This window comes from Camelus bactrianus, chromosome 23, assembly GCF_048773025.1.
Source record: "Camelus bactrianus isolate YW-2024 breed Bactrian camel chromosome 23, ASM4877302v1, whole genome shotgun sequence".
In the NCBI taxonomy this organism is placed as follows: Eukaryota; Metazoa; Chordata; class Mammalia; order Artiodactyla; family Camelidae; genus Camelus; species Camelus bactrianus.
Genome location: NC_133561.1, coordinates 20,339,160 through 20,363,759, shown reverse-complemented (window position 1 = coordinate 20,363,759; position 24,600 = coordinate 20,339,160). Strand labels below are relative to the sequence as shown.

At 34.5% G+C, this 24,600-nt stretch overlaps 1 protein-coding gene across 7 annotated transcripts in view; it reads right to left on the bottom strand.

Moving 5' to 3' along the window:
- AKT3 (AKT serine/threonine kinase 3) overlaps nucleotides 1-24,600 on the bottom strand; it is a 207,801-nt gene that overhangs the window by 58,439 nt on the left and 124,762 nt on the right. For all 7 annotated transcript variants that reach the window (XM_074351770.1, XM_074351769.1, XM_045509444.2 and 4 more), the window contains 3 exons: nucleotides 17,865-18,009; nucleotides 9,890-10,021; nucleotides 342-407 (listed from right to left, as the gene is read on the bottom strand). In XM_074351770.1, coding sequence (XP_074207871.1) covers nucleotides 342-407; nucleotides 9,890-10,021; nucleotides 17,865-18,009 — 343 coding nt within the window. The remainder of the gene's footprint in view (nucleotides 1-341; nucleotides 408-9,889; nucleotides 10,022-17,864; nucleotides 18,010-24,600) is intronic.

Sequence of the window (24,600 nt, the reverse complement as noted above, 5' to 3'; positions counted from 1 at the left end):
ACGAAGAATCTTTTTTAAGTCTACCATTTCCTCAGTGGTCTTCAACGCCATGAGTGATTTATTTGCTCTTTTTTTTTTTTTTTTTGAAGCAGCTGAAGTCATGGGAAGAAAAAAGGAGTCTCAAACACTCATTTATAATGAGCATTACAAATGCATGCATATTGTAAACTTCATCCATACAGTCTAATAATTTCCAAAAAAATCTGAATTATCCACAAAGAAAATGGCATACCTAAATGAATGTTATTTAAAATGCTGTTTTTTCCTAGTTTAGTTTCCATAATAAAACTCCCCTAAATTTAAAATGTTATGATTGTAACATCTGTCCTCTAGTAACTTACTGTTAAAAAGGGATGTCTAGTGTTCTTTAATACTCTGCTTTCAGTTAAAGTGTGTGCCACTTCATCCTACAAAAGAAAAAGGCAAATCTTCAATATACGTTCTAAGTGCTAATAATATAAAAAGTCACTATTTCTCTAAGACTAGAAGAGATTAAACACAGAGAAAGAAAAAGATTTTTTAAAACATAATGACAATAGCATGCTCCCTATATTGCTAAGCTTCTCCTCCACCCAAAAAGAAAAAAAATGATCAAGTTAACAATTTAAATCGGATGGCTTTAGCTTATAAACCCATATAAACTCAGTCATACTTAACCAAAATATATCAATATGCAATAATGATGTAATAATCACCAAAAAATTAGCAGGGACACAGAAAATGAAATAGAAAGCCTTTCTCCGTGAAGAGAATGCCTTATCAGCTAATAGCTAGGTTTGGAGTAATTAACATTTTCATGTTTGTAACACATTTTATTAAGTGAGATATAAAGGATATATTTCAGTAAAGATCATGGAATTTGTAAGTCTCCTATTCAAAAGAAAAATCAGTTATAGAAAAGGGGAACACAGTACACATGTAAGATTTAATTCTAAATTACACATTTTAGGAATAGAAAAAGTAAAAAAAATTGTAACTTTTTGCTTGTGGCTTTTTGGTGTGCTTTATTTTTTTTAAAGGTCACAACATACTGTAGGTGACAATTTTAAAGTATGGATACATTTCAAACCAAAAAAACACTAAGAGTGTATTTCCCCAATTATGTACATAAATTTCATCTTGATAACAAAAGTGAACTAGGAGAGATTTCCTTCAACATACGGAGAACTAGAAAAATGTTTCCTATTTCAAAAATAACACTATCTTAAAGAAGAAAGGAAAGGAAGAGAACTGCTAAAACTAACACAGCATTTCTGGTCTCTGCTTCTGCCAAGATCCCAAACAAAGCCCTCGCTGGATCAATTTCTTAACACTCTCAGCAAATCACAATAGGATTATAAGTAAGATGTTGAAATACTAGGACAAAGCATTGTATTTATTATCTTTACAAACGCATCTGACCCTAGAAGATAAATGAGCAACAGACTGATCAAAGATGCTAAAATCCAAAAGTCATTCCAAGAGGGTGAGACCAATTCTGTCTGAACAGAAAGTAAAGTGTAATGACACAGTATTTAAAATCAGTGAAACAAAACATGGGTATGAAAGCACTCCAGTCTTGTTTATTTAATAAGAGCCAGGATAAGTGCTCCAACAATATGTGAGCCTCTACCATACTATACTATAACTTCTAATTTGAATCTAATTAAAATTATTAATAGCAAATGTTTTAATACAAAATAAATAAGTAGAAATGATACCATAAGTAATTTCTGTACCCATCATGCCTACCATAATGATTAGCATACAGTAAATACTCAATAAATGTTTGTTGAACTTAATTGTTTATCATCAGAATAAATTCCAAGATGTCATGAGGTATGTGGGACTTAACTTATTCAATCATTCACTCCCTTAGTAAATATGAAACAAATATATTCTGGGTATTGTTCTATCCACTGAAGACAGGGCACTGAACAACACAGACAAAAATCCTGCCCTCATGGAGCTTTCATTCCAGTTAGTCAGATGGTGGTCAGTGTTAATAGAAAAAACAAAGCAGAGAGGGATACTGCAGTTTATGAGCATCATATAATGAATATAAAATAAATGATTAAGGATTATACAAGGGGCTATTTTATAAAATATAGAACTGAATTCACTGATTAGAAAACAAAATCCTTGATACGTATCTGCTAAATGCTAAGGACAGTGCACGTAAAAAGTGATTTAAAAAAAGGACATGATTTTTTGCTCGTGGAGTTCACGTTCTAGTGGAGAAGACATAATGAACAAATTGGTAAATATCCAATTTAAGAAAACAATTACAAATTCTGCTAAGTGGCAGTAAGAGAAAATTGGGTTATCTATTAAGTTATCTACTAAATAAATGGGATAAATAAAGGAAAATCAATGTTCCTGGAAGAGAACAGGCTGGATAGGTAATGTGACGGGGCGGCGGGGAGGTGGAGGATCAGGGGCACACAACTGATTTCTGTTTCTAAGTTTGCTCAGGCTTCTCTGGGAGGGACAGCAAAAATAGGAGGGCTCAAGCAGGAGACAACTGAAGTGCTCCCAGAGAGAAATGAGGATGGCTTGGACTACTATGGCGGAGCAGGAACAAGAAAAAAGGACATAGTTTGGAAATATTTTTGAGATATAAAATTAACAGTAATAATCTAAGAAGTTACGTGCTTCCAACAAGAGGATAAAACGAAAGAATGTTTCCTTATACACAATCAGAAAGATTCACAGAAGACATAATATTTACCTGTTACACTTCAGGATTCTAAGTGATTTGAGGCAGTAACTAAGTGGGAAAGGACTGAAGAATGGGAAGCATGAAACCCATTGTCCAGAAAAGATATTCCAGAGCTTCCAAAAATATCTGTGGGGGGATATTTCACCCTATTTTGTTAAAACAAACTCATTACATATAATGGTTATTTCTCTAAATCACTTAGTAAACTTCACGAAAGAAGATTATTTTTTCCCTAAATTCTGTAATCTCTAACCACATTAAAGGAGTCAAGTAAAGATGTATGTAGACAAAATCTAAAACTTACTTTCTACCATATTTTACATCTGACCAAATTAGAATTTTCTCCCTTAATGCAAATTTAATGGCACAGTATTTCACATACTAATTAGTTTCTATGAAGATAAGGTATGTACAAGATAAAAAGTAAACACAGATGTCAATAATTTTTAATTACAGTTAAAAGCAACATGTCAAAACAAAAAGTTAAAAATAAGTGATAAAACTTAGTGGCTAAAACAATATGATGCTTTTTAAAAAATCCATTTGTTGATTATGATCACAAATGAAGAGTGCTAAAAATGCTTGGTTATATGGTGTAAATATAATGTTTTCATGAAAAAGCTTTTGAAATACAGTTTCATATATATTCATCCATGGTAAAATATTAAATAATGAATTTTAAATGTCATTTCTTTCATAGAAAGCAGCTTAGGAAGAATGGGATTTTATTTCTTAAAAACATGAGGCAGAAGAATTGTTTCCTCATATTTATTTTCCCAATTCTCTCCAACTTATCACTCCCCCTCTACTACAAATGGCCTATCTCCTTTCATTTGCACCACTTACTGTTTGTGGTAGTTAAGTTTTCTAGGGGTCAGAAGGGGTGGGGAGGAGTAAATGACAGCAGAGATGCAGAGGAAGAGAACACCTCTACTCTATTACCAAGGACACTAAAGGTGTCATTTCCTTTAATCCCTGTGGCAACTCAGCAGGTAGGTTTGATAATTCCCGTTTTGTATGAGGAAATGGGGGTTCACAGAAGTTAAATTGCTCAAGTTGCAGGTGAAAAAGTCAATACTGATCCCACATCTAAGTCCAACATCAGTGGTCATTTTCACTTCACAACACTGCCTTCCATCTTCAAACAGCTTAGTAGCAACTTCACTAAATACTTTAACTCTGTTCACATTATTTTCTCTATCTCGAACACAAGACTATAATGACTGCCTCTATCAGAAGCTAGTTGAAATCAAGATACATCAGGTCTACAGCATTTCCTTTATTCATGCAGAGCAATAAATGAGACCCAGAGGAAGAGATGGAGCAGGTGGGGAAGCAGGGAGAAGAGAGAAGTTTTTACTTTGGCACCCTTCTTTTTCTTTTCTTTTTAAAATTGAAGTATGGTTGATTTACAGTGTTAGTTTCAGGTGTACAGCAAAGTGATTCAGTTATACATACACATACATATGCATTTTCTTTTCAGATTCTTTTCCAGTATATGTTATTACAAGAAATTGAATATTGTTCCCTGTGCTATCCAGTAAGTCCCTGCTGTTTATTTTATATACAGTAATGTGTTGGTAACTTTATTCTTAATTAAACCACAATGACTACCAGTGATCATTATTTACTTGTTCTCTGTTTTGACAAGCCATATGTTAGCAATCTATAATTTTTTCCCCATAGGAAAAATGTCACACTTATCAAGCTCTAAATTTCTGGGTTCTAACCTTCCCTTCTTTGGAAAACTTGAGCATTGGCCCAGATGTAGACTTCTAATACTTCTTCCACTCTCCAGTTGTCACACTGTCTTCTCACTGCTCCTTCATTTCTATTTCTATTCCCTTTTTTGAAGATCTTTTACATCTTGATGTAGAAAATGAAAATGCAGTTGTTCCTTGTTATCTATGAACACTACATCACCCTTCTTGAATGCTGGTATTTGATACTTTGTTCTTGCTCTTTTTCCAAATATTACTTAGATATGAACTTCTTTGACTTCAACCATGATATAACCTTCAGCACCTAAGCCTTTTAAATTATAGAGTATGTTGCTTGTCTCTATTGCCCTTCAGTAATTTCCTTCTTTCCTTATGGCTCTTCCAATTCCCAGTGTTGGAATAAGTTAGTCTCTACTTTCTCACTTCTATATTACACATCTAAAGGGAAAAAAAATCACATACTGCCTAGCACCATTACAATGCCCTCTCCAGTCTCAGCTGAATATTCTAAGAATTCTTTAACTCACCCCTTCCAAGGTAACTCTTTCAGTCCTCAGTATGGTTATTTCAAAACTTTCCCAGGCCTCATACCATGTCTGGCATGTATGCTGAAATGTACACACAACCCTACAAGGTTCCCTTACCTAGTTAAGCTACTGAGCAGAGACTGGAGCCCAGGTCTACCTGAATTTCATTAAGTCCTAGAGTTTTCATTAAGTTGTCTCCCTTTATCTCAACCTCACTCCCTCATCCTTTCGAAATGTGACCTTACTTCCAACTCAGAATAGAAGTCACTAGTAATATTTGACACATGTGGTCACTCTCCTTCTGAAAACACGTTCTTCTCCTGGTTTCCAGGACCTTTATAATCTCTTAATTTTCCTCCTATGGCAGGGTTACCTTCACTTAACTTTTTTTGCTGGTTTCTTATCTCTAAACCCTATTCTAAGAATGCCCCCAGGATTCAGTCCTCAGACCTCTTCTCTTCATAGGTACATTCATTCCCTTGGTGACTTCATCCAGACTATGACTCTAAATAGTCTACATGGTGATGGACTTTCAAATTTGTACCTCAAATCCAGACCTCTTCCCTACACTCCAGAAATGCTTATTTGACATGTATATCTAATAAATGCCTTCAACTTAAGTGTCAAACAGAAGTATCAAATTTGACTGTCCAAAACCTAATTTCTAATTTGCCATCAAAAAACTTGTTTCTCCAACACACACACACACACACACACACACACACACACACACACACACACACACACACCATCCCCACTGCAGTGAATGGCAATATCATCCATCCATTTGGTCAGGCCAAAAACTTGGCAATGATCCTCAACTCCTTTCCTTCTCTCACATGCTACATTCAATCTATCACGCAATCCTGATGGCTATTCATCAAAACACACCCAGGATTGATTATGTCTTACCACCTCCACTTGCACCTTGGTGCAAGCCACTATAATCAGTTATCTGGATTATTGCAGTTAACTTCTAACAAGCTTCCAATCAATAGCTTTTTCTCAACACTGCAACGGAAGTGATGCTATTAAAATGAAAACTAGATCATATACCTATACTGCTTAAAAATTTCCTAATGGCCTCCTACTACATTCAGAGCAAAAGACCAATATCCTCACAACATATACAACTGCCTAAACAATTCTCCACTATTCTTACTCTATACAAGCCATGATAGACTCCTAGCTAATCTAAGAACATGCTGCTAAGTATTACACTTCCTCAGTGCTTTTTTGATTATCATTCTATCTGGAATATTCTTCCTCCCATATACCTGAATGGCTTGTTTCCTCATTTCTTTTAAATGTTCACTGAAATTTCACTTTCTCAGTAAGATCTTCCATGATCATTCTATGAAATTGCAAAAAACACAAAAATCACTACTACTGATATTTTTTATTTCCCTACCCTACTTAATTTTTCTCCACGGTATGTATTAGTTTCTTAAATACTATCTGATTTACTTCTTTAGCATGTGTATTGTTTACTACTTGTCTTCTGACTAAAATGTGATCTCTGATAGGGAAAAAATTTTGGTCAATTTTATTCATTCACATGTTCCCAGTGCCTAGAGCAGTACCTAGTAAATAATTAGGTGTTCAATATATATTTACTGAAAGAAGGAATGAATCAATCAGTAAATAGAAAGTGAATGACAACCTTGGCATATGTTGTTGAGGAATAATGGAAGCTTCATGAACTGCAAGAACCAATTCCAGAACACAAATTGATAAAATCATACCTCCAATAGCACAATGACAGCTGATGAAGATGCAGTAGATCAAAGTAAATACATTCATTATGTGCTTCCTACCACAATCATTTGCACAAAGTTTAATACAGAGGCACAGAAGAATCTGAAAGAATGCATCAAAAAAGCTTGCAGATCATGGTAAGAGCTTCTGGTTAGGGGCCACCAGTTAATAACTTTAAAGCACAGGGAGAGAGAGATGTCAGTAGTCAAGTCATAGTACTGGGATGATATTTTAATGGGTATATGTGCAAGGCTGAATGAACTCAGCAGGCTTGGGTTGCTCAAACCCTGTACATTCACAAGGAAAGTCAGTCTTCAGGATTGGCCCTTGGTCAGCCCCTGGGAAATAGGCTCTGATCCCTTGGAATATTCGGGCTGGTAAGAGCATTTTTGTATACCAAAGATGTTGGGCCACACCTGACACCAATCTGACTAGATAGTTCATCCAAACGACAGAAAGAATGATGAAAGCTGTGTGCTAGATTTTGCTCAGGGTGGCTGGAATCTGAGCAGCTAAAGGAAGCCATGCAGGTTCTGCTTACCTACATGACTGACCTATAATAAACAGCCTGGATATCAAGATTTGGGTGAGTTTCCCTCACTGATAACACTTTGCACAGGTTGTCACACATTGTTGGTGGGGGAATTAAGCGCATCCATACGATTCTACTGGAAAAGGACACCTGAAGGTTTCTCTTGGATTTTGTCCCGTATGCCTTTCCTTTTGCTGTTTTTAATCTGTATCTTATCGCAACAATAAGCCATAATCACTAGTTTATCAGTTTTCCTAAATCCGTTGAGTCCTCATTAGGCCTGAGAGTGGTCACTGTAAGGCCATTATCACCCTGATACCAAAACCAGAGAAAGACACTACAAAAAAAGAAAATTATAGATCAATATCTTTGATCAATATAGATGCAAAAATTCTGAAATATATTGCTAATAAAAATATTAGCAAACTAAATCCAACAAAACATAAAAAGGATGACACACCATGATCAAATGGATTCATTTCAGAATCACAGGATGGTTCAAACATATACAAATAAATCAATGTGATACTCCACATTGGCATACATACAAAAAAAGCAAAAGCCACATGGTCATCTCAATAGATGTAGAAAAAGCATTTGACAAGATTCAACATCCATTAAAGATAAAACCTCTCACCAAAGTAGGTATACAGGGAACATATCTCAACACATTAAAGGCCATTTACAACAAACCCACAGCCAACATAATAACGAACAGTGAAAAACTAAAAGCTTATGTGCTAAATTTAAAACAAAGACAAGGATGAGCACTCTATCTATTTCTATTACAGTACTGGAAGTCCTAGCCACAGCAATCAGACAAGAAAAAGAAATTAAAGGTATCCAAATTGGAAGGTAAGAGGTAAAACTGTCACCATTTGTGATATGAAACTATATAGAGAACCCTAAAGGCTCCACACAAAAACTATTTGAACTAATAAATTAATTCAGCAAGGTAGCAGGATACAAGATCATATAAAAATCATTTGCATTCTTTATACTAATAATTAAATATCAGAAAGAGAAAGTAAAAAAATAATCCTATTAACAATAATGTTTGAAAAAAAAAAACAACAAAAAAACTCTAGGAAGAAACTTAACCAAGGAGGCAAAAGAACTATACACTACGAACTATAAAACCCTGATGAAACAAACTGAAGAAGATTCAAAGAAATGGAAAGATATCCCATGCTCTTGGACTGGAAGAATTAATATTGTTAAAATGGCCATGCTACCCAAAGCTATCTACAGATTTAATGCAATTTCTGTCAAAATACCTACAAAATTTTTCACAGACCTAGAACAAATAATCCTAAAATTTATATGGAACCACAAAAGACCCTGAATTGCCAAAGCAATCCTAAGGAAAAAGAGCAAAGCTGGAAGTATCATGCTCCCTGACTTCAGACAATACTACAGATCTACAATAATCAAAATAGCAGCACTATTTATAATAGCCAAGTCATTGAAATAACCCAAATGCCCTTCAATAGACAAGTAGCTTAAGAAGATGTGGTATATATGTGTGTGTATGTGTATGTGTGTGTATACAGACATACACACATACATATATAATGGAATATTACTCAGCCATAAAATAATGAAATTTTGCCATTTGCAACAACATGGACCAAGAGAATATTACACTTAATGAAGTAAGTCAGACAGAGAAAGACAAATACTATATGACATCATTTCATGTGGAATCTAAAATACAATATAAATGAATCTATATATGAAACAGAAACAGACTCACAGACATGGAAAACAAACTTAAGGTTACCAAGGGAGAGAGAAAGGAAGGAAGAGACAAATTAGAAGTATGGGATTAACAGATATAAACTACTACACATAAAAGAGATAAGCAACAAGGATTTACTGTATAGCACAGGGAATTATAGTAAATATCTTGTAATAATCTATAATGGAATATAATCAGAAAGTAATTGAATCACTATGCTGTTTACTTGAAGCTAACACAATATTTGTAAATCAACTATATACTTCAATTAAAAAAATAAATAAACAGAAATGTTAAAAATAAATTTTTTTTAAAGTTACAAAAGTATAGTTATAAAATAAATAATTCCTGGGGAGTTAATGCACAGAATGATAAATATAGTTAATAATACTGCAGTGTGTATTTGAAAGTTGCTAAGAGAGTAAATCTTAAAAGTATTTATCACAAGAAATAAAGTTTGTAACTATGTGGTTATGGATATCAACTAGATCAATACAATTTGATGTACTGCAGTGATCATTTTAGTATTATTACTCTAGTATTCTAAAACCTACTAAGGATGTTTTTCCAGCCAATGTTATATAAACTGTACAGTTTATGGGCATAAATAATCTATGCAATTCTAATCACTCTTTCATTTAAATGCTGGGGGAAAATATTAAAAAGGATCACTACTGTGATTAGTGATACAGGTCACAAATATATAGTGAAAACATTCCCCCAAACACACTTTTGAAAAATTTAACACTATGAATAAATATTAACATACAAATATCATTGTAGCTGTAGGCTACAATCAACATTTTGGTTATTCAGTGAAATTTCTACACTGTAGTCTTGAGCATGTATGAGCACACACACATGCACAGCAAAAATAAAAATTTAGTAATCAACTCTAGTAATAGTTACCTTGGCAATAATAACTTCTTTCTTCAGAATCTTCATAGCATAGTATTTCCCACTTGCCTTCTCTCGAACCAAAATAACTTTCCCAAAAGTGCCTTTACCTAGCAGTTTCAAATAGTCAAAATCATTCATTGTCTGAAAAATACAAATCAAAAAATGTAATATGAAACATTTGATGCAATTTATTTTTAAACATGTAAGTATAATTTGCATTATCTACGCAAAAGCAAATTTTACCAATTTCTAAGCACACTTAAATGAATAAGAATCAGACTGGCATTGACTGTCTCATCAGCAATCATGGAATGTTGAAAATAATTTAAGCAATTCTCAGATAATGGAGACAACAATTTTGAACCTAGAATTCCTCAAATACTCAAATTATCAGTAAGTATAAGGGCAAAGGGAAAAATAAAATCATTTTCAATCACTTTCAAGGACTCAAGTTGCTAAGGATTTAGTAGTAACACTACCCCCATACAATGTGACAATCAAAAATTTCCTCCACAAACATTTCCAAATACACCTAAGGGAAAAAGTACTTTTGATGGAAGTACTTGAGAATGTACTCTATCAAAAAAATGATGGACTCCAGGAAAGAGAAAAATATGTGTATACAAAATGTTGAAAACAATACTTAGCCCAATGTAAAGAAATCTGAGTGACAGCAGTACAACTTCTGAGAAAGTAATTGGTGTAATTCAGAACAGAACATCATGGAACTCTAAGAATGTCTATAATCCGCCTGTTTCCAGTTGTATTTCTCATTCCCATTTCTAAGTAAGGTAACTACTAGGATTTTGCCAAGCAAGACTGCTACTTGCTCCTACAGCCCCTTCCAAATACATGCTTTTCCTGCTCTGCTTTATTTACGAACATTCTTCCACAAACTTCCAAAATTTTGATAATGTTTATCCACAAATGCCCTTCCTCCATCCAGCTTCTTTATCATTTTTGTGGACTTGTCACTTTTTTAAAAACATATTTTTATTGAAGTACAGTCAGTTTACCATGTTGTGTTAATTTCTGGTGTACAGCACAATACTTCACTCACATAGGAACATACATACATTTGTTCTCATATTCTTCCTCACCAGGGGTTACTACAAGATATTGAATATGGTTGCCTGTGCTATACAGTATAAACTTGTTGTTTATCTATTTTATATGTATTAGTATCTGCAAATCTCGAACTCCCAATTTATCCTTTCCTACCACCTTCCCCCCTCCCGGTAACCATAAGCTACCCAAGCAATAGAAATAAAAGCAAAAATAAACAAATGGAACCTAATTAAACTTCTAAGCTTTCACACAGAAAAGGAAACCATAAGCCAAACAAAAAGACAACGTACAGAATAGGAGAAAATATTTGCAAAAGATGAGAATGACAAGGGCTTAAACTCCAGAATATATAAACAGCTCATACAACTTCATAAAAAAAAAACCCAATCCAAAAATGGGCAGAAGACCTAAACAAGCAATTCTCCAATGAAGACATACAAACGGCCAATAAGCAAATAGACTTGTCCCTTTTAAAAATTCCTTTGCTATCATTTTAATAAGCTTTTTGACAGAACAGGAGGTAACTGAGTATGCTCAGTTTACCATCTTAAATTTAAATTCAGTTTAGAGGGGTTTATAAATAATGAGTTAAGGGTCTGGGATTTCATCCTACAATCAGAAGTTATTGAAGATTTTTGTGCCTTTTTAGAACTATTTCTTTCCGGTGTACCACCCATTTGAAGTAAATGTCAGAAATGCCTCAAACCAACAACCTCAGCTAATACCTTAAAAAATTAGAGAAAGAGCAAATTAAACCCAAAAGAACTAGGAGGGAAAAAAAAAGATCAGTGAAGAAATCAATTAAATTTTAGAAAGAAAGAAAAACAGTAGAGAAAACCCAATGAAACCAAAAGCTGGTTCTTTGAGAAAATCAATAAAACTGATAAACCTCTAGCCAGATTAGTTAGCAAAGTAAACACAGAAGATGAAAATTACCAATATCAGGAATGAGAGGTGACATCACTACGGACTCTACAGATACTAAAAGGATCACAGGGAATATTATAAACAACTTTATGTCCATAAAAATCAACAACCTACATGAAATGAACAAATTCCCTGAAAATCTCAAACTCAAAGCTCACTCAAAAAGAAACTGATAACTTGAATAGTCCTATATCTATCAAGGAAATTGAATTTGTGGTCAAGAACCTTTCAACAAAGAAAGCTCCAGGACCAGATGGTTTCAATGATGAGCACTGTAAACATCCAAGGAAGAAATGATACCAACTGTATACAAACTCTGACAGAAAATTAAAAAGGAGAAAATAATTCTGAATTCATCTTATGAAGTCATCATTACCCTAAAACCAAAACCAAACAAAAACATAATAAGAAAACTAGTTTTCCTGTAATGTCTGTAGATACATGTAAAAATTCTAAAAATTTTAGAAATGAACGCCTAGACACCTTTTCAATAATATTTGTTATCTATAATTTTGGTAATTTTTGCAAATGTCAAGTTATACTGTCTGAACCATTCAATAATTTCTCTAATCCAACAGAAAAGTAGCAAGAGATATCAGAAAAAAATAATCAAGTATATTTATGAATTCAACTAAAAATCAAAGATGTGGCACTAAATCTACAGAACACAGTTAACAGAGACAATGTCACTTGAACGAATAATGGCTAATATTAAGTCATTTTAATTTTCATTAACTGATTTTTAAAAATCAAGGAATACTATATTACCACAAAGCTACTTGTGCTAGTAGCCTCCAAAGATAATTGCCCCTAATCCCTCCATCCCTCCTTCCTGTACATATATGTATGTCATTCTTTCCATGAAGAGGAAGAGTCAACTCTCCCTCTCCCTGGGCTGGCTTTCTGCCCAGCTTTGAACATGGACTATGATCAAAGTGATACTGTGCCAGTTCCTGACTTAGCCTTTAAGTCTGGCAGCTTATACTTTCTCCCTCTTGGAAAAGTCATTCTTAAAAGTCAGCTCTCATGCTGTACGGAAGTCCAGGCTATCTGCTAGAGAGAGAGGTCATACAGAGTGGCCCTGGAAGATGAGACAACACATGAAGAGAGAGATCACTGGAGGAGAACCAAGAATCCAGACATGTGAGAAAGGCTTTCTTCAATTTTCCATCCCAGCCCATGTGCCAGCCAAATGCAGCTGCTTGAAAGATCCATGTGAGACCAACAGAACGGCCCAGGCAAAACACAAAATCATGAGAAACATATACTGTAATTGTTTTAAGACATTAAATGTGGGTAGTTTATTCCATAGCAATAAAGAACTAAGAAGCGTTATTCTCATAACTTGGCCATAATGTCATTTTATTGCTCAAAGCTTCATTTGAGAAGTACCCTCCTCATTTTTTTCCTAAAAGCACTGGAAATTGATGCTTGCTGTGTCCCATTACCAAATATCACATAAACTGAAACTGAATTGTGGGGATAAAAATTAGAAAAGAATTTATAAATTACTTTATGATATCTTCATATGAAAAGCAATATATAATTATAAAATATTCTATATTCTTTAAGAACTGCAATACTTAGGGACAAGAATTGGGGACAAGAGGTTAAAAAAAAGTACGACCGCCTTAAGTCTAAATTTCACAACTTCTGTTAGTATGTCAATCTTAAAAAAAAAGGAATTTGCATAGAAATTTAAACTACTAAAGAAGCATTCTATTTGACAAAATCAGAAACAGACGTCGTATCTATTTTGACGAAACGTCAAAAATTTAAAAAGTATCTGATACCAGATATCATCTTCAGTGTGGTATACACAGTAATTACCTAGTCCTTACAAATGAAATGTAACCTATTACAAATTATTTTACTCTTTTGGACAGTATTAAGGGAAAAAGATACTGTGAGATTTTAATTAAACATTACAGCATAAGATACTCTCCAAAAAAATTAATCCTCTAAAACAGAAACCTAACAAGGTATTAGGAAAATAATTCACACAGTTACACTCTTTCCTTTACATAATCTCTAACATATAAATGTGGCTGTTTTAGGTTAAGAGATGCATGTGCATACATAACATGTGCTTAATAAGTGAATTCAAATCACACACACTAGAATATAAGAAAAAGACTGTCTAGCCCCAAAATTAGTCAAATTAGTAGTTTTAGTACATTTTGTCAAAAAAAAAAAATCAATTCCACATACATTTGCAATGTAAGAGATAAACCAAATAAAGTCCATGGGGTAAAAAGGAGGCTCTCAAGAAGTTCACCTCTCCGCCTACATCTCTGTGCTCTAGTGCTTTTTCCCAAAGAAAGGGGAAGCTCTAATCTGATTGGTCAACTCTTACAACACCGATTATGCTGCTCCTCCCTCTGGGTATGGATTTCAGTAGGTCCAACCATCCCTTCTTTTCTTTCTCTCCCTCTCTGTATGCTAGCCATTGCTGAGTTATGGCACCAGGCATTAAGTAATAAAATTCCAAGAACTGGATTCAGACTTAATGGGAAGATAGGAGATACTGATTATACTTTATACCTAAGTCATAAGATGATAATCAGCTGCTCCCAGAGAGGTCGATATTTGTCACTAAAAAATTAAGCAGAGTTTTGTTTCTCACTGGCTGTTGATCCTTTTATGCTGTGCTCCTTCCCATACATTATCTATACATGGGTATAGATAATGGCAGCCTGGCAGACCAAGATTAGGCACCTTTGAGTCCTCTAATCAAATTCCTTTGAAACATCATCTTTTAATCTAAAAAAAATATCAGCACTTGAATCTGATTGCAAGGCCTTTGCCTCTTCTCTCCACCACCCCACCCCTCCGCCTCCCCAGTATCTTTCTCTCTCCAAGAGTTTTCAACCTGCAGAGCAGATATTGCGGCAATATTCAACCACTAAGGAAAGTAACCATCTGCCTGATCCAGGCGAAAGAGAGCAGGTAGGACAATTCTCGGCAAAGCTACCGTAATCAGTAGCTGTTCTCCTCATCCTAATGGCCATTTGTCAAACAGTGAACAAAGAAGAAAACGTATTTTGTAAATTATGAGGACATTCTTATCTCAGAATATTTGTTTACAATCTGAATGACAGACATAAAGGACATACAGTTGATTCTTGAACAACATGGTTTTGCACTTATATGTGGACTTTTTCCCAATAGTAGGTACTACATGATTCACTGTTAGTTGAATCCTCAGATTCAAAGAATCACAGATACAAAGGAATCATGGATATGGAGGAACTGCTGCTTCAGAGGAACCACAGATATGGAGGAACCAAGGACACAGAGGGCCGATTATAACTTATATGCAGATTTTTAACTGTGTGGAGGGTGGAGTCACCACGTCCCCACATTGTTGAAGAGTCAACTGTAGTTCCAGAGCCATTTATCTTAAGGAAGTGATAGTAATATTTTACCTGTTGAACCAAGTTATTATGATCGTTATAGAATAGTTAATGGTACAAATGTTCCCTTTCTATACTGTTTGTTATTTCAAACTATTTTACACTATTTCACTTTAAATGAAAATATAAAATTACAATGAAAATAAGATACAGGCCAATAACACAATGGACCCCCTAAAATTCAAAATACTTCTGACTCTACCAATTTTTCATTTCAGTGACAGAATCCTAAGACTCTGCTTTAAAAATATGTGAATGTTTAATTATCTTTATGTGGATAAAGTAGAATTATCAGCTAATAATATCTAATATTCACTAAGCACTTAGTATGAGAGCACTTTACATGTACTACCAACTACATCTTAATCTTCACAACTCTATGAGTTAAGTACCACTGTTATCCCCCCTTTTATAGATGAAGGAACTAAAGGATTAAGAAACTTTCGCCACCATTACACACATGGTAGACCAAGGACTTAAACCCAGGAAGTAGGACAACAAAAACCTCACTTTTAACCAGTATTCTAATATTAAAATTCTACTGATTTTTCCAAGAGTACTCTCATAAAAAGTGCAGTTAACTAATATCCAAGCACTGTGTAAATGCAACAATTTGACATAATATTTTGAGAAACAGAGTACAATCATAAGAGAAATTATCTGTACAATTTTGTTTCTAATATAGCTTGGTTATTTTATAAGTATAACAATTACAGAGATTACAGAGGCTCCAGATACATGAAATCAATAAAAAGAAGTGAACTCCACACTGAAGTTGCACAGTATATAAAGTCATTATATACTTAACAAGATATTTAACTTCTCTAAATATCAGATGACTCAACTATAAAATGGCATAATAGTACCTATCAGATATGATTCCACTGAGGATTAAATGAGATAATATATAAAAAGATACTGCTCAGAGCCTAGCACAAAATAACCATATAATAAATGCTTATAAGTGATAATTAGTGAAGATGATAAATTCTAAGATAATCAACACTAGTAATTGCAAGAGGAAAATACATTATGTTTTTATCATCATTTATAATCAACCTTTACAGAAAAAGTAAAATCTATCATACTTTTCCATTTTCATATCTTTCAAAATGTTTGTCTCACTTCAAAGTTCCTTTAAGTAAATTTCTATATTCAGTTGCAAAATTCTTACATCCATCAGTAATAGTATTTCTAGTTAGTGTTATAAAATCCCCACTTTGAACCTGTAACTGCCTCGAAAGCATCTTATTATTAATCATTGCTATTAAGCAGAATTTTAGGAATTATACAGAATAAAACAGCGTATAGCTGGTATAGTTTGTTATTGAATGAGGTACTTTATTATTGAAAGGATGAGAATAATCGGGATCTGACTTTAAATTTATGAGCACAGTCAGATTTCAAATTAAGTGTACACGTGTACAAACATACGCAAAAGAAACTTTATTCTCTCTGAGTAGGTGGGTAAAGCTACTTGTGTTTTTCTCTTTGCAATGACTGAGAACAAGGGCAGGGGATGGTTAAGGTGACTCAAAGAAAAAAGGGATTCAGTTCAACCAACAGAGGCTAAGGTAAGCCTTCAAGCAAGACACACTGGGTTCTTACACATGTCGCCAAGATCAACACAGAATATTACTCTAATTAGAATATAAATTTCAGATAAGGAAAGAACAATTAACTAACTCTAAGTTGTGACTGTATAGCTCACATGGTCAGCACATAGGAAAAAGAGGATTTTAACTCAGGCAGTCTAACGCCAAAGAGTTCTTAATCATGGTGCAAACACCAAATTACATGGAAAATTACCTTAAGAATTAGTGTTTTCCTACCTAAAGATTAATTTACAATCTATTATAACAAACATATTTTCACATGAAAAATGGTATGTTAAATCTATTTTGAACACCTGTATCTTTAGATTAATCTCAAAATACCATTTTTTACATAAGGGAGTTGCTTTACAATTTTCTGTAGCAATGAAAAACATAATTTACAATTCCCATAAATATATAAATTGGCGTTTATTATTCCGGAGCACTGAGGGAAGGAAAAAGCTGCTTCCCTCACTGGATCAGAAGCAACTATTAAAATAAAAAGCTGTAATTTCCAAGGTTGTTCATTTTCCTGCTGACATTAGTGAGGCTGGGGCACCAAGTAGGAAGTACACCAAAGCTATTTCAGCTTCTGCTTTCAGGAGAACACAGAATGCCAAATGGAAAAGGACCAACTCATTAGGGAAAACATTTTATTTCCAAGTTTCTAAAATGGTATTAAAAAACAATAAGGGAAAAATGCAAATCATAAAATAGTATGAAGGCGTATCAGTCACATCTTCCTCACAAGCCCTATCAACATGCAGTGCTAATTGCTAAAACACTGAAATAAGTGATGCTTCAATTATCCGGTTTTAAACAACAGGTTTAAGATTCACCTAAATAAAAACCACCCACACCCATATAATGGCATATCATAAGATAACTGTCTGACAATTTCTGCGAATGGCAGTTGTTAGTACATTTCTTCCACACACATAAATGTTGTGAGTAGGGGAGTAAGTTATTCTTTTCTACCTTTCTTTTATGATGAGTTGTAGAAGCATCCATCTCTTCCTCCCCTATATTATCAATTTGTGAAGTTGGACTACAATTCATTCTCTCTTCTTCTTGCCTCTGAAGTCTGTCTGCTACAGCCTGAATAGCTTCTGTCCATTCTTCCCTATAAAAATCAGTAAAAATTCCCATTAATAAGGAGTGGTAAATGATTCAAATACTCTTTAATAAAATATAAAATCAACACAAAGTCCACTCTAGAATAATACATATCCTCCACCTTTACTCCAAAACAGAATTAATCTTAAAAGCATTTTACATTACAGGCCTAAAGTTTGTAGTAGCATTTATTTGGACGTATGTTAAAGGAAAAAAGAAGGAAAGGTTCAGTAAAATCCTTTAAAAGTACAGTTAAATTTTAATTTGCTGCACACATCTTATCTACAAAGTAGAGACCCCCAAAAGTTTGCTGTACTTTTTTTTTTTAATGTTTTGTTTAGCCACTCTAAGTCCATCATTGACATACTCAGTTTCTTTACTGTGGTCCAACAGAAGTTCTAAGAATAAGATTTCAAAGCCAAAACATTTCATTGTTCAATGGTCATAGATAATTTTCTTTTTTAAAACATGGTAAGCATAGTTTACAGCTTAAATAGGAAGTCTCAAGAGCAGCAGTATCAAGCTCTTATTTTTTGACAGTTGTGCTACGTGCCCCAGCAGTACACTCGCCTCTTGTCACCCAAGGGCGAGGAGCCAGCTGGTCCCAGGGTAGGGGTCTGGCCTGCAATTGCAGATTCTGTTCTGCAGGCTGTAGGGTGGTAGTTTTCTTGCTTCTGGTGTCTGCCCTTGTTGGGTAAGGCTGGTCTGGAGGTCTGTGCAGGCCTCCTGGTGGGAGGGGCCGGTGCCTGCCGACTGGTGGGTGGAACTGTTTCCTGGCCCTTTGGTGGGTGGGCTGTGTCTAGGGGCGTGACTAGATGAGGTTGCAGGCTCAGGAAGTCTTTAGGTAGCCTGTCTGCTGATAGGTGGGGCTATATTCCCAGCCACTTAGCTGTTTGGCCTGAGGTGTCCCATCACTTAAGCCTACTGTTGGGTTAGGTCCAGGTCTTGGTTCTAGAGACCCCAATCAAGATGTCAGCCTCCCAGAGAGTTTATGCTGATGAATACTCCCCAATATGTCTGCCACCAGTTTTTATGTCCCCAGGGTGAACCACAGCCACCCCCTCTCCCCCAACTTCCCCAGGATACCCTCCTAGACCAGCAGGCAAGTCTGGCCCAGGCTCCTATAAAATCACTGTTTCCGCACTGGGTCACGGTGCATGCAAGATTTCGCACCGTGCACTTTAAGTATCAAGTCTCTGTTTCCCCAGTCCTGTGGAGCTCTTGCAATTTATTCCCACTGGCCTTCAAAGCTGAATGCTCCAGGAGCTCCTCCTCCCAATCCCAGACCCCTGGCCTGGGGTGCCTGACCATGGGAGAACCTCCACAATATAATCACTCTCCAGCTTGTGCATCACCCGCCCAGGGAGTATGTGACCTGGTTATATCACAAGCATACCCGTTGTACTGTCCCACTGTGGTCCCCTCTTTAGGTCTCCAATTGTAGAAGGTCTTTTTCAGTCGGTTCCAGTCTTTTTTTTATCAACAGTTGTTCAGTAGTAGGTTGTGGTTTTGTTGTGTTCATGAGAGGAGGTGAGCTCAAGGTCCTTCTATTCTGCCACTTTGACAAGAAACCCTTGGCTTAAATCTATCACTCTAAAGTCTTTTGAATTAAGCATTTATTCCACTTACATTTATAGTAGTTACTGATAGGTATTTATTTATTGCCATTTTGTTTTACTGTTTTCTCATTGTTTTGTAGTTCTTTTTTGTTCCTCTCTACATTCCATGTCAATTGTTTTTGTTGATCTATCACCTCAATCTAATCTTTGCTCTTTTGAAGGCAAAATATCATTTTTCTCTATATGCTTTGAGGATTTTCTTATTGCCTTTTGTTTTCAAAAGTCTAATGGAATTAGATGAGTTTTCATTCTATTTTTTTCCACATAGGACTTATAGGACTTCTTGAATATATGGTCTGATATATATATATTTTTTTACCATTTTAGAAAGTTTTCAGCCATTATCTCTTCAAATACTTTCTGCCCTCATTTTTTCATTCTTCTTTTTTGAGACTCCAATTGTGTATTATGTGAGGCCATCTCACTTTGTCTTATATTCTATTCTTATTTATTTTAATTTTACATCCTTTTAATTTTATCTGGATATTGTTAAAACTTACCTTTGAGTTCACTAACTTTCCCTAATGCTAAGCCAAATTTACTGTTAAAACTAGTGTTTACCCACTAACACCAATCATTTTAAATATTTTATTTTTCAATTTCAGAATTCCCATTTTATTCGTTTTTTGTCATTTCTATCTCTATGCTAAATTTCCCAGCTTCAACTTTTATTTCCTTGAACATACTAATACATAGTTCTTTTAATCTGTCTGACAAGTCCATTTTCTGGAGCCCCTATTAATCTGACTCTGTTGTCAGTTTTGTTTTTCTGGCTTCGGCCACGTTGTCTTGAATCTTTATGTACTTGTTTATTTTTTTTTTAATAAGTACTGAACAATGCACATGAAAAAGTAAAGAAATAGTTTGAGGCCTAGTAAGATATAAGATATAATCTTCCTTTAGAGATTTGCTTCTAGCAGGCACCAAGGAGACTAGCAAAAGTGGATTATGTTAACCAAATTTAAGGGCTGAAATAATTTAATGCTAGACTTAATTCCTTAAAAGGTAAGTTTATACTCAGTTTACTTTTTATCTTAGGGTATAGTCCTTTAGAGTGCTAATCTAAAACAGTCATTTTTGATTACTCCTTTTGGTAAGCCCTGTATGCCAGAGTATGACTCCCCAATCTGACGGTTACTCCACATCTTTAACATCTCATACATGTCTTCTAGAATTGATAGACAACCCCAGTCAAAGAGCTGGCTCACCTCTCTGGGTTTCTTTCTTCCATAGTTTTGGCCCATAATTCTTCACAACCTTATTGGCTCTTCAATGCTTTTTTTTTTTTTTTTTTTTTTTTTTTAAATTCTGTCCAGTTTTTCCAGTGGCCTAAATTACTTAACTAACCATAAGTGAACTACACAGGTGTGGGTGTGGGTGTGTGTGTGTGTGTGTGTGTGTGTGTGTGTGTGTGTAGGAAGCTTCCTATAAGACTTGCTTCTATTTCACCTGAATCTAAGTGTGGACAGTAATGGGCACCAGTTCGGAGGTTTCTGAGAACAAAGGTGATGGTATGGACTACCACCCACTCATTCACCATAGTCCCTCTTCCTGGCTCAGCGCAGAATGGCAGGAGAAAACCTCTGACTCTCAGCTTCCTCCCTGGGGAGGGAAAGAGTTGGAGCCAGTGTCCAATGTTCTGGCATTTCAAAGGGCTCCTAAAGTAACTTGTTTCTTTCTTGCTTATCTCAAGGTGCTGACAAGACCTGGTCCACTCTAGATGCCCAAAGACCACTGATAACCAAACATAGTTGGGAAGTTTGCTGCATTTTAACAACACACTCTTAAACAGTCTTAAACAACTAATGGGTCCAAAAAGATATCAAAAGAGAAATTTAAAAAATATCTTCAGACAAATAAAAAGAAAAATGCAACAAAACAAAACAGGGGATGCAGCAAAAGTGATAGTAAGAGGGAAGTTTTTAGTGGTAAATGCCTACATTAAAAAGGACAAGAGATCTCAAATAAACAACCTAACTTTATACACACATACCTAAGCCTACGGATAGGAGAAGGGAGAAAATAATAAAGAGTAGATCAGAAACACAAAATAGTGAACTGAAAAATTCAAAGTAAGAGTTGGTTTTTTGAAAAGATCAAAATTAACAAACCTTAAGCTAAACTAGTTAAGAAAAAAAGAGAGAAGACTCAAATAAATAAAATCAGAAGTGAAGGAGGAGACATTGAAACTGGTATCACAGAAATAGAGGATAAGAGATTACTATAAACAACTATAGGTCAACAAACTGGATAACCTAGAAGAAATGGATAAATTCCTAGAACCATACAACCTACCAAGACTGAATCAAGAAAAAATAGAAACCTTGAACAATCCAATAATAAATAAGATTAACTCAGTACTCAGAAACCTCCCAACAAAGAAAACCCTAGTACCAGATGGCTTCACCTGTGAATTATATCAAACATTCAAAGAAGAATTAATACCAATCCTTCTTAAAGTTTTCCAAAAAATAGAAGGGAAAACACTTCCAAATACAGTTTATAAGGCCCGCATCATCCTGATATCAATGCCAGATTTAAAAGACATACACAAGAAAAGAAAACTACAAGCCAATATCCCTGATGAACTTAGATGCAAATCCTCAACAAAACTGAACTTATGAGTGCACTAAAAGGATCACACACCTTAACCATGTGGGATTTATCCCTGGGATGCAAGAATGATTCAATACATGCAAATCAATCAATGTGATATACCACATTAACACAAGGAAGGATACAAATTGCATGATCATCTCAACAGGTGCAGAAAAAGCATTGGTATTCAACTCTTTCATGGAATAGAAGAAAATTACTTCAACATAATAAAGGCCACACATAAAGGCCATAGCTGACATCATATTCAATGGTGAAAAACTAAAGATTTTTCCTCTAAGATCAGAACAAGAAAAAGATGCCCATTCTTGCCACTTCTACTCAACAGAGTTTTGGAAGTCCTGGCCACAGCATTTAAGTAAAAAGAAAAAAAAAAAAGAAAAAAAAGAAAAGAAAAGAAATAAAAAGCATCCAAATTAGAAAGGATCATGTCTCAGCAGATGACATGATCTTATCTTCAGAAAACCCAAAAGATTTCACAAAAAACTTTTAGAACTAATGAATCAATTCAGCCAAGTTGCAGGATACACAATTAACATACAAATCAGGTTTATTTCTCTATACACTGACAACGAACATTCAAAAAGGAAATTAAGAAAACAATCCCATTACAATAGCATCAAAAAGAAATACTTAGCAATCAACTTAACCAAGGTATAAGTTGAGGCAAAAGTCTTGTACACTAAAAACCACCAAATACTGCTGAAAAAAATTAAAAAAAGAAATCAAGAGAAAGACATCCTATGTTCAGGGATAAGAAGGCTTAATATTGTTGAAATGTCCATACTACCCAAAATGACCTATAGATTCAATGAAATCCCTATCAAAATCTAAATGACTTTTTTTTTTTCAGAAATAGGAAAACAATCCTAACATTCATACAGAACTACAAAGGATCCCAAATAACCAAAACAATCTCAAGAAAGAATAACAAAGCTGGAAGCAACACACTTCCTAACTTTGAAACATACTATAAAGCTGCAGTAATGGAAACAGTATGGTGCTGGCATAAAAAGAGACATAAAAACCACTGGAAAATAGAAAATAGCCAAGGAAAAAACCCATGCACACATGATCAAATGATCTTCAACAAGGGTGTCAAGAGGTGGAAACAGCCTAAAATGTCCATTGATGGATGAAAGGACGAAGAAAATATGGACTAAACATACAATGGAATATTATTCAGCCTTTAAAAAAATAAGAAGGAAATCCTGTCATACGCTACAACATGGATGAAACATAGGACATTATGCTAAGTGAAATAAACCAATCATAGAAGGACATATTGTATACTCCCACTCAAATGAGGTATCTGTAAGGCATGAGGTAGTCAAACTCAGAAGTACAAAGCAGAATTGATGGTCAACAGGGGTGGGAGAGACGGAAATGGTGAGTTACTATTCAAAGGGTATAGAGTTTCAGCCATGCAAGATAAAAAAGTTATAGAGAGCTGCTATATAGTAATGTGCATAATAGTTTATATGTACCAGACACTTAAAAATTTATGAGGCTAGATTCCATATTATGTATTTTAATCATAACTTTGAAAAGAATGTACTAAAAAAGCTGAGAGTATTTTGAAAAAATAGTAATAATTTAAGTATTGCTTTATTACATGTTAAAATTTTATAAGGCTTCTCTAAATTAAAACCATGCAGTCCTAGTGCCAGAATGACACAAAAATCAAACAGAAAAGCCTAAAAGTACAAATATTTATGTATATATGCCACCCATAATCAGTGAGAAAATAATGCATTATTCAATAAATGAAGCTGACACAACAATCTCATCTTTTGGGAAAAAAAAAAAAAAAACAGACTCCAAACTTATATCATGCAATGAAATAAATGTAAGGTTTTTTAAAGGTAGATTAAAGATACACATTTAGTTTTAAACAGGTAAGGATTTTAGACTGGCAGGCAGACTACAGAAAACAGAATGTTTCTAGCTGTAACTGTCTTTTAAAGTCTCCATTAACATTAAAGTCATATAAAGTCTCCAAACACCAAACTCTACATTAATATAGAAAAACACACTCCACAGCAAATACAAATATGCTGTTTTTCATTTTCACTAAAACTGCTTTCTTCTAGTCCTAAATGCAAATGAAAACTAACTGTTCCAAAAAGTAGTGTGATAATATTGTAGGAACAGGAAACTAAGTATTTTAAAGAATATGAAAAGGAATATATATATACACACATATAACTGAATCACAGTGCTGTATGTACACCAGAAATTAACACATTGTAAACTGACTATACTTCAATTAAAAAATAAATTTCAAAAATGTCTTAAGATATGGCTTAAGTCCAGCTTTACAAACATAAATGGCAAAATGAGTCATGCTTGAATGGAATGAA